Source organism: Rattus norvegicus, chromosome X, assembly GCF_036323735.1.
Source record: "Rattus norvegicus strain BN/NHsdMcwi chromosome X, GRCr8, whole genome shotgun sequence".
NCBI lineage: Eukaryota > Metazoa > Chordata > Mammalia > Rodentia > Muridae > Rattus > Rattus norvegicus.
In genome coordinates, this window is record NC_086039.1 from 70,945,283 (window position 1) to 70,955,745 (window position 10,463).

Genomic DNA, 10,463 nt, shown 5'->3' on the forward strand with positions numbered 1-10,463 from the left:
CACTTCTAACTCCAAAGGGGTATAAAGCTCCTGATACACTGATGCACTCGAAGTTACATGCACATACCAACTTTAAATGATTAAAAAAAAGATTTCACTACCCATAAAACCATGATCCTTCTGTTTCAGAATCTTAACTGTTGATTATAAGTCAGCATTAAGTCCAGACAGATCTGCACATTTTTAAAGTTCATGCACTTTAAGAAATACAGGAACATCGCCTTCTGTGGATTTGATAGATCACAGGCTCAGGTCTCACCTCATGCTGTGGGTCACCCAGTCAGAGCTTTCCACAGCAAGGGCAATCACTCTGCCTTCACAGACTCACAGCACACACAGCCAGAGCAAGGGACAGACTCCATGGCCACAGGTGGCTTTTCATCACCAGCCCCCACATCAAACGTGAAAAGCCCCACCTCTCAGGAACAGGATCTGGCAGAACCCACACCTGCTCATCCCTCAATCTCAGCTCCTGCCTCAGATCTTGCTTCTGGCTCCAGGCTGGAAGCCATCCTGTCTGTCAGGATGTGGAGCCCTGGAGGAAGGAGGGAAGATGGACCTGGGACATAAACCTGTGATGTTTGGAAACATTTGTGACAAGTGGGAAGGCAGAGGAGAGGCATGTGGAAGACCGTCCACACACGTGTGGACATAGCACCTTCAAAACCAGATGCACAGGCTAGCAAGATGGTTCAAGCCTGAAAGCCTGAGTTCCCTCTTTGGAACCCACTTAAAAATCTGGATGCGGGGACTGGAGAGATGGCTCAGAGGTTAAGAGCACCGACTGCTCTTCCAGAGGAATATGAATTCAATTCCCAGCAACCACATGGTGGCTCACAACCATCTGTAATGGGATCCAATGCCCTCTTCTGGAGTGTCTGAAGACAGCCACAGTGTACTCACATACACAAAATAAATCTTGTTTTAAAAAATATCTGGATGCAGGGTGGGAGAGAGATGGCTCATGACCTAAGAGCAGTGTGCTGCTCTTCCAGAGGATATGAGTTCAGCCTCCCCCTCCTTCCCACTTTCCTCTTCCCCAGCCCTCTCCTCTACTGTCTTTCTCTCTCTCAGAGATCCCCCAAACTTCTTAAAACCAGAACTTTTCAGATGGGGACCAGCTAAGAACACTTGTCAGACCAGGACCTGGAAGATGTGGACATTCAGGCCACAGCCATGGGAAGGTTCCCTGTGTTGGCTCACAGAACCAGTAAAGACACAACTTCACCCCCCACCAAGCCACAGACAAGCAGGCAGTCTTTGCTGCTCCCTACAGCCTGTGTACAGTGTGTGTAGTTTCACTTATAAGACCACTCGTAGGTGTGATCTCTACACCTCTACCGCCATGGTCCAGGACAAGACATGGGACTTAGAACCTCATTTTAAAGGGGAGGGCTATGCAGGAGCCCAAAGATGAAGTGCAAATTCTAGTCCAGTACTCCCTGAGTGCAGTGCCTCCCAGAGAGAGAGACTGGCCCAAAAGGCCAGAAACCGGGATGGAGGAGGACCAGGAAAGGAGCAAGGATTGCTGCGTGCAGAGAACAGGAGACAAAAATGGGCTTTATGAGACTGTCCCAGAGAAGGCAGGAGTCAGGGCAAGGGCGGGATCTTTGGCAAAGGGGGTTAAGTACTGGCTGTGTCAGGCCCAGACAGCTGGCTAAGCTTGGGGGCATGGTGCCTGCTCAGAAGCTGGCCCACATCCCACTCAGGACTAATGCCTTTTTTTTTCTTTTCCACTAAATACTTTATTTAGTTTTTGAAAAGTTCACACCTGAGAACCGTATTTGGGGAAGACAGAGAGGAGCGTAGGTGGGGCCTAGTGTTCTTAGAGGGCCGTGAAAGGAAGAGTTTCCACCCCGTTGCTGTACCTCATCACCCACCAAAAAAGGGGGGGGGGCTGAACATAGGACAAAAGTACTTAGTGGGAACAGCTGTCGCCAGGGGCAGGTACCGGGCAAAAACAGGGGCACAGGTCAGCTCTGGCTGTAGAGCACTGGTTCTCAATCTGTGGGTAGCGACACACACAGGCTCACACATCAGATATTACACTAAGGTAAAGAACAGTTGCAAAAGTACAGTTGTGAAGCGGCAACAGAAATAACTTTATGGTTGGGGATTAACATGACACAGGGAACTGTATGAACAGGCCATAGCATTAGGAAGCTGGAAACCACTGCTGTAGAAGAACTGGAAGGAAGCAGCATCCCTGGGTGGAGTAGTTTGGCCTCTTCTGTGGGGAGAGAATCTGGGTCCAACCTGTCAGGGAAAAACAGTCAGGCTAGCCCTTGCTTCCTGGACAGTCAGGAGTGTGAGAAGGGCTGTGGATAGAACACTCACTTCAGAGATCCTGTAACTTTTCGTTGAGGGCCTGCATGACCGCTGAAACACAAAGGAACAAATGGGTATTTCAGACTCCTTAAGACACACAGGAACCCACCAGCCTGAGCCCCAGTCTCTGTTCCATAGGAACTTCCGGACAGCCACCTCACTGCCCCCCAACCCCCATCCAAGCAGACAGACTTGGGACAGACTCCCCCACCCATCACCGAGCGCTATGTGCAAACGTTTTCTACAGGAGAACGGCATGAACAGGCAGTCCTCAAACGCTGGGTCACAGCAGTGCCAGCCCTACTTGTGAAACAAACAAACAAACATGTGACAACAGACACCTGACAAGCCCCAGGTGCCAGGACTTCAAGGGAAAGTAAAGGAGGAACATCTGAATGTCCAGACAGAAGGGGACATGGGGGACTCATCTGCATAGTACATGGGAGAGCAGAAAGCCTCTTGGTACAAGTCCCAGAAGTCAGGGCACAGAGGGCTCCCAGCCTGGCCTGCTTCATGTCACCACCCCCATGAGTGCCCGCCCCACCACCCACCATAATCACCCGCACCCAAATTCTAAGCTCCCCCTCTGTCCCTGTCCCAATATCCTTCCTGCCCAGGGTAGGCCATACCTAGTTGTTCCTTGAGTTCATCTATTTCCTTCTGGAACATCAGACACTAGCCCAGCAGACATGGAGAAAAAGAGAGATTAGTATTCAATGCCCTGGCTTCCTCTCTGCTCCATCCACACTTGCCCTTAATCCTTACACCTCCCACTGTCCACAGTCCTGTGATAAGGCAGGCCAAGAACCTTGAACAAGGAGGAGGTGCCCTCTCCCTGCACAGTATGGGACAGGAGTAGGCACAGGAGGTTAACTGTCAGCTTAATTTTGACGGTCAGCTCAGCGTCTATCTGAGGCTGGCATTTCTGAGAGCTGAGAAATCTTTACCTGAGCACAGCCTGGTGTCCCTTGTAGTTCTTGCTGTCTTTCTTCACCAGGGAGTACCGCGCCCACAATTGCATCTTCTTCACCTAAAATAATTTTTTTTAATGTAGTATCTAGACATGGGGTACAGGTATGAAGGGACTGGTGAAATCTAAAATGAATCCACATCTCCCTCTGTTGGTAGAAACTTGTAGCTGTTGGATCATCAGCTCAGGGAGGGTTTGAGCCTTCTTTTCCTGTTGCTCCCTGTTTGGTACAACCAAATTCAGAATCTGAGAGGAGCTAAGTGACTGAGCACCAAGCAAAAACTGGTGAGTTAAAGTCCACCTTATACTGCTGATGTTGCCCTATGCTTTAACATCATGCATCCCACAATCCCACTCATTTCACAATGTGGCCTGGGGTCAACCCTGACCACACCCAGTCTCCTGTGGACTCCCTGTCTACTTCAGCAGGGAAGCTCAAGAAACAAGGCTGCAAACCCTAAGACAGAGCCTGAGGTTTCTTTCCTCTCCCCATATTCCCCAACTGCTTTCAAACCCCCAAAATCTCACCAGCAGGGGCAGGTGCTCTGGGTCTGGGACATCTCTGGCTCAAGGACAGGAACTGCAGGTTTCCTGGAACTTGAGATGCTCTGGTGTTGCAGTCTCCACTGCTCATTTCTCCACGATACATGCACACGGAAGGCTGCTCTGCCCTGTGTGGTGGAACCTCACACACAAAAATCTTATCATGAGTAAATATTGCTGAGGGGCTGAGGAAAAAGTGGGGTAACAAAATGGAGGCTTGTGAGGCTTATCCCATCTGCACTTTCTGTCCTCAGGCAGCCTCAGGTCAGGAGGCAGAGCTTAGCCAGGAAGGTGCCCACAGACACTGAAAAGCCTCATCTCCTGGCCTGGCTTCCTTGGGGAGGAACCAGGGATGCATCAGGGGGCTCTCGGGGCCGACTACATGCTCAATTGCAAGGGCTCTCTGGACACCAATCACCCAAACCAACAACCAGGCACACTCCCACCCCTGCCTGGTTAGAGAGAGGAAATGCACAGCAAGAGAATAATAACCAACACCTAACTGAGGCTCCCTTGATATCCACACTCCACCCTTACTTACTACCAGGACTTTGCCTCCACTGGACATCCTAATCAGGGTGAGTGTCCACTGACAACTCCCCAAGTCTAGGCAGGGGTAGGGGGAGCAGTGCTGGGGAGGGAAAGGGCAGGGTGAGAGGAGACAGGAGATGGTCTACTCACTTGGGCCTGCAGTCCAGGATCTCTTGGTGAGTTATTATCTTCTTTGGGCCCTGCCTGTGTCTCCCTTGACTTCTTTACCATGAATTTCTTCCCAGTGCAGAAGGGCTTACACTCTTTGGGTCCTGAAGGCAGTGAGCATTTACTGGCCTTCCCTAGCAGGGCAACCCCTGAGATTGGGGGTAGGGTGGCTAGCCCCACAGGAGCTGACTTGAGTCTCTGTCCCCACGGTGACAAGTTTCTCCCCTGGGGTCCTCTTGACACATCTAAGGAGGAGTTCTTTTCTTGTACTTGCTTCTTTTTGGGACTGGTCTTGTGCAGAGCACCCGAAGCAGCAGAAGGTGAGCCAGGGGCAGCAGCAGAGGTAGTGGCAGCAGCTGCAGTAGCTCCTTGGTGGCTGGACCTGCTTCCTTCTTTGCCCCTGCCCATATTTGGCTTTTTCTTAAACAAAGAACTTTCCAGTTCTGCTGAAGCCTGCCTTTCCATGCCTGAGCTGAGTCCCCAGGTAGCACTAGACAGTACAGAAGGGGGAACATGGACAAAATTTCCTCTGCTATGGACAGTTGTATGTTTGCCTATGTTATCCAGCTCAGTGAGGCCACTGGACCTGGCCTGGTCTCCTTCTTTGAGGCAAGTGGTTACTTTCCTCACTTGAGTGTCACTCAACTCATCAGAAGACACAGTGTTTGAGGAGGGATACTGGACAACCTCGCTGCTCACCATCCTACTTATGGTGCCTCTTCTTGGGGTCACCCAGGCTCTGCCTCGTCCCAGGCCTCTAGGGTACGGTGCACCTTCGAAGGCCTGTTTCCCTTTCACAGAGCTCAAGGACAGTGCCCTTCTGTTGGAGCCTTCATCTATGTTTTCCCAGAGGGCAGCCAATTCAGCAGCATAAGTTTGTGGGGATGGGTACCTGCAGACTTTTCGGGTCTGAAGGTTGGTCAGCTCTCGCATTATAGTCATGGCCTCATTGCTGAGCTGGGGCAAGAAGTCCAGGTCGACCTCTTCTTGGTCGATGGGGGAAGTGGTCTGGCATTCAGGATCCCTAAGCACTCCGCCTCTTTCCTCTGTTGCTTCCAACTTAGCCCCAGACTCCAACTCACTGCTTTCAGGGCCTGGGAGGCTGCCCTCACCCTCTCCAATCTCCAGAGGACCTCGGAAGAGGCTCGGACCCTCCGGAACTCTTCGGCTGGTCACTGGGTTCCCTAAACGCTTCCTGCTGTCCTGGCCCAAGTCGGCTTCAGGAACAAACACCTGATCCCAGAAATTCATACCACCGGTAGGAGGGCTGTCCTTATCTTCAGAGGCTGCAGGGACTGCCGCCTCATCCGGAGAGCTCATGTCGGCAGTATGGAGAAAGCGAGGACTTTTGTCACAGGTCCAGAGAACACGTGACTTCTCGAGGCTTCTGGAAAGTCCTCGAAGTCTCTAAAAGGCCTCAGACTAGATCCCTCCCAAGCCCCGCCCTTTCTTTAAGAGTCCTCATCTCTATTGGCTAGGGCTTCAAGTAACGGCCCAACAATAGGCACCCTGGTTGGTGGCTAGTTGAGTGGCAGACCAATGAGAGCAGCGAAATAAGACCCTCGTGGGTGCGCCAAGTCTCGCGATATTTGACGGAAGTGTATGGCACCTGCAGCAGCCGCGGCAGTGGCGGTTTCCTTCGCCGAGGCGTAGCTGGGAATGCAGTGAAGGCGGTGACGGTTTTCCCTCAGACTGTTCCTGCAGGGCAGAAACATGAGCTCTCCTGATGAGGCGTCTTTTCGGGGTACCAACTTGGGGCCAGAAAGTGGGGAGCCCTCAGAAAGACGCCGGTTTCCCCAGGGATTCGCAAGGGGACATGGCCTAGGACCTGAGGAGAGGCTGTTACGAAGCAGAGAAGACAAAATGTGTCTCCCGGTTTCCAAGACTTTCCCGTATGACTCCTGGTTAGACAGGGAGGAGATGGAGGGAAGGTCAGTCATTTGGGGCTGCGAAGGTCGGCCTGGCACTCCGGTTGATGACAGGGGGGACAGTTTGGACTTTGTACAGCATCTAGCTGTAGAAGGTACAAGCTTCGGGCAGCATTTAGCCAACCGGGAGGCCTGGGGTGTCCACAGACATCCGTCTCCACAAACCTGTGCTGCCGAGCCCTTTAGCATTTGGGGAGACTCAGATGCTAGCATGATCAGGAGAGGGACGCGGCCTTTGACCTCTACGGAAGGGAAGCAGTTCACAGCTAGCCAACTGCACCCCAGAGCTCTGGGGCGAGGCAGGGCTTGGATGACCCCAAGAAGAAGTGCCACAAGTAGGATGATAACCAGTGATGATGCTCAATATCCATCCTCCGACCCTGAGTCTTCTGATGAGTTCAGTGAGATACAGATGATGAGGGTAACCATTTGTCTCAAAGAAGGAAACCAGCCCAAGTCCACTGGCCTCACTGAACTGGAAGATCCAGCCAGACACACGAATGTCCATGGTAGGGAAAATTTTGTCCATGTGCCTTCCACTTTGCTGGCTACTACTCCAAGAGGACTCAGTTCAGCCATAGAAAAGCAGGCTTCAGGGGAGCTAGAAAGCTCTTTGTCTAAGAAAAAGCAGAGTATGGTTTGGGGCAAAGAAGGGAGCAGGCCCAGCCACCAAGGAGCTACTGCAGCTGCTGCTGCCACTATCAGTGCCTCTGCCACTGCCTCTACTGCCGCCCCTGCCCCTGTTGCTGTTGCTTCCGGTGGCTTTCCCAAGACCAGTCCTAGAAAGAAGCCACCCTCAGAAAAGCCATCTCAGTGGGATGCCTCAAGAGGACCGGTGGGGAGAACCTTCCCACCATGGGGACAGAGACTCAAGTCAGCTCCTGTAGAACCAGCCACTTTCCCCCCAATCTCAGGGGTTGCCCTGCTAGGGAAGGCCAGTAAATGCTCACTGCCTTCAGGACCCAAAGAGTGTAAGCCCTTCTGCACTGGGAAGAAATTCATGGTAAAGAAGTCAAGGGAGACACAGGCAGGGCCCAAAGAAGATAATAACTCACCAAGAGATCCTGGACTGCAGGCCCAAGTGAGTAGACCATCTCCTGTCTCCTCTCACCCTGCCCTTTCCCTCCCCAGCACTGCTCCCCCTACCCCTGCCTAGACTTGGGGAGTTGTCAGTGGACACTCACCCTGATTAGGATGTCCAGTGGAGGCAAAGTCCTGGTAGTAAGTAAGGGTGGAGTGTGGATATCAAGGGAGCCTCAGTTAGGTGTTGGTTATTATTCTCTTGCTGTGCATTTCCTCTCTCTAACCAGGCAGGGGTGGGAGTGTGCCTGGTTGTTGGTTTGGGTGATTGGTGTCCAGAGAGCCCTTGCAATTGAGCATGTAGTCGGCCCCGAGAGCCCCCTGATGCATCCCTTGTTCCTCCCCAAGGAAGCCAGGCCAGGAGATGAGGCTTTTCAGTGTCTGTGGGCACCTTCCTGGCTAAGCTCTGCCTCCTGACCTGAGGCTGCCTGAGGACAGAAAGTGCAGATGGGATAAGCCTCACAAGCCTCCATTTTGTTACCCCACTTTTTCCTCAGCCCCTCAGCAATATTTACTCATGATAAGATTTTTGTGTGTGAGGTTCCACCACACAGGGCAGAGCAGCCTTCCGTGTGCATGTATCGTGGAGAAATGAGCAGTGGAGACTGCAACACCAGAGCATCTCAAGTTCCAGGAAACCTGCAGTTCCTGTCCTTGAGCCAGAGATGTCCCAGACCCAGAGCACCTGCCCCTGCTGGTGAGATTTTGGGGGTTTGAAAGCAGTTGGGGAATATGGGGAGAGGAAAGAAACCTCAGGCTCTGTCTTAGGGTTTGCAGCCTTGTTTCTTGAGCTTCCCTGCTGAAGTAGACAGGGAGTCCACAGGAGACTGGGTGTGGTCAGGGTTGACCCCAGGCCACATTGTGAAATGAGTGGGATTGTGGGATGCATGATGTTAAAGCATAGGGCAACACCAACTCCATCTCTAGTACCAGAGATTGTGCTGCTGATTGTGATTCATGCACAGAGCTCCTTCCACCTTCTAGCCATGGTGGTAGTCCTGCTAACGTCCGTCTAGTGCCCTAGTCTAAGGGGCTCACAGCACTTTTATACTGCTTCGGGGCTGTAGTGAAGTCAGGAATACAGATGGATAGAGATGAAGACTTACCAGGTACAAATTGCTGCCACCAGAGGGCATGGCTGCCTCATTTTAGACCCTATTAGTCCCTTCCCACTTCCATGTTCCTCCCTCTGATCCTCACTGTGTGTGTGTGTGTGTGTGTGTGTGTGTGTGTGTGTGTGTGTGTGTGTGTGTTCATGTGTTTCAGGTGACCAGGAAATACCTCTACGCCTACCATTCCCAGTTGGAGACAGGCAGTACCCAGTACAAGGAGTAGGGGGCTGCCAACAGGTAAATTTTGTCAACTCTCAGAAATGCCAGCCTCAGATAGACGCTGAGCTGACCGTCAAAATTAAGCTGACAGTTAACCTCCTGTGCCTACTCCTGTCCCATACTGTGCAGGGAGAGGGCACCTCCTCCTTGTTCAAGGTTCTTGGCCTGCCTTATCACAGGACTGTGGACAGTGGGAGGTGTAAGGATTAAGGGCAAGTGTGGATGGAGCAGAGAGGAAGCCAGGGCATTGAATACTAATCTCTCTTTTTCTCCATGTCTGCTGGGCTAGTGTCTGATGTTCCAGAAGGAAATAGATGAACTCAAGGAACAACTAGGTATGGCCTACCCTGGGCAGGAAGGATATTGGGACAGGGACAGAGGGGGAGCTTAGAATTTGGGTGCGGGTGATTATGGTGGGTGGTGGGGCGGGCACTCATGGGGGTGGTGACATGAAGCAGGCCAGGCTGGGAGCCCTCTGTGCCCTGACTTCTGGGACTTGTACCAAGAGGCTTTCTGCTCTCCCATGTACTATGCAGATGAGTCCCCCATGTCCCCTTCTGTCTGGACATTCAGATGTTCCTCCTTTACTTTCCCTTGAAGTCCTGGCACCTGGGGCTTGTCAGGTGTCTGTTGTCACATGTTTGTTTGTTTGTTTCACAAGTAGGGCTGGCACTGCTGTGACCCAGCGTTTGAGGACTGCCTGTTCATGCCGTTCTCCTGTAGAAAACGTTTGCACATAGCGCTCGGTGATGGGTGGGGGAGTCTGTCCCAAGTCTGTCTGCTTGGATGGGGGTTGGGGGGCAGTGAGGTGGCTGTCCGGAAGTTCCTATGGAACAGAGACTGGGGCTCAGGCTGGTGGGTTCCTGTGTGTCTTAAGGAGTCTGAAATACCCATTTGTTCCTTTGTGTTTCAGCGGTCATGCAGGCCCTCAACGAAAAGTTACAGGATCTCTGAAGTGAGTGTTCTATCCACAGCCCTTCTCACACTCCTGACTGTCCAGGAAGCAAGGGCTAGCCTGACTGTTTTTCCCTGACAGGTTGGACCCAGATTCTCTCCCCACAGAAGAGGCCAAACTACTCCACCCAGGGATGCTGCTTCCTTCCAGTTCTTCTACAGCAGTGGTTTCCAGCTTCCTAATGCTATGGCCTGTTCATACAGTTCCCTGTGTCATGTTAATCCCCAACCATAAAGTTATTTCTGTTGCCGCTTCACAACTGTACTTTTGCAACTGTTCTTTACCTTAGTGTAATATCTGATGTGTGAGCCTGTGTGTGTCGCTACCCACAGATTGAGAACCAGTGCTCTACAGCCAGAGCTGACCTGTGCCCCTGTTTTTGCCCGGTACCTGCCCCTGGCGACAGCTGTTCCCACTAAGTACTTTTGTCCTATGTTCAGCCCCCCCCCCTTTTTTGGTGGGTGATGAGGTACAGCAACGGGGTGGAAACTCTTCCTTTCACGGCCCTCTAAGAACACTAGGCCCCACCTACGCTCCTCTCTGTCTTCCCCAAATACGGTTCTCAGGTGTGAACTTTTCAAAAACTAAATAAAGTATTTAGTGGAAAAGAAAAAAAAAGGCATTAGTCC

At 51.9% G+C, this 10,463-nt stretch overlaps 2 protein-coding genes across 7 annotated transcripts; one reads left to right on the top strand and one right to left on the bottom strand.

Annotated features, from left to right (window-relative positions):
* Positions 1-2,073: 2,073 nt before the first annotated feature.
* Cxhxorf49B (similar to human chromosome X open reading frame 49B) lies at positions 2,074-5,964 on the bottom strand. 3 transcript variants are annotated; one of them, XR_005498365.1, is made up of 7 exons: positions 4,523-5,940; positions 3,827-3,983; positions 3,276-3,358; positions 2,958-3,003; positions 2,565-2,628; positions 2,338-2,379; positions 2,074-2,256 (listed from the first exon to the last, which is right to left on the bottom strand). XR_005498365.1 is itself a non-coding variant. In XM_039100427.2 (6 exons), the coding sequence occupies exons 1-5, from the start codon at positions 5,858-5,860 to the stop codon at positions 2,339-2,341; spliced, it is 1,665 nt and encodes a 554-aa protein (XP_038956355.1). In that variant the 5' UTR covers positions 5,861-5,964; the 3' UTR covers positions 2,074-2,256; position 2,338. The 3 variants fall into 3 exon arrangements, 1 of the variants encoding a protein (XP_038956355.1); XR_010061374.1 differs by having other exon boundaries at positions 2,338-2,628; positions 4,523-5,964; XM_039100427.2 differs by lacking the exon at positions 2,565-2,628 and having other exon boundaries at positions 4,523-5,964.
* A 154-nt stretch (positions 5,965-6,118) lies between these two features.
* Cxhxorf49 (similar to human chromosome X open reading frame 49) lies at positions 6,119-10,098 on the top strand. Of its 4 annotated transcripts, XR_005498360.2 has the most exons (7): positions 6,119-7,549; positions 8,089-8,245; positions 8,815-8,897; positions 9,169-9,214; positions 9,544-9,607; positions 9,793-9,834; positions 9,916-10,098. XR_005498360.2 is itself a non-coding variant. In XM_039100422.2 (6 exons), the coding sequence occupies exons 1-5, from the start codon at positions 6,254-6,256 to the stop codon at positions 9,831-9,833; spliced, it is 1,623 nt and encodes a 540-aa protein (XP_038956350.1). In that variant the 5' UTR covers positions 6,119-6,253; the 3' UTR covers position 9,834; positions 9,916-10,098. The 4 variants fall into 4 exon arrangements, 1 of the variants encoding a protein (XP_038956350.1); XR_010061300.1 differs by having other exon boundaries at positions 9,544-9,834; XM_039100422.2 differs by lacking the exon at positions 9,544-9,607.
* Positions 10,099-10,463: the final 365 nt, after the last annotated feature.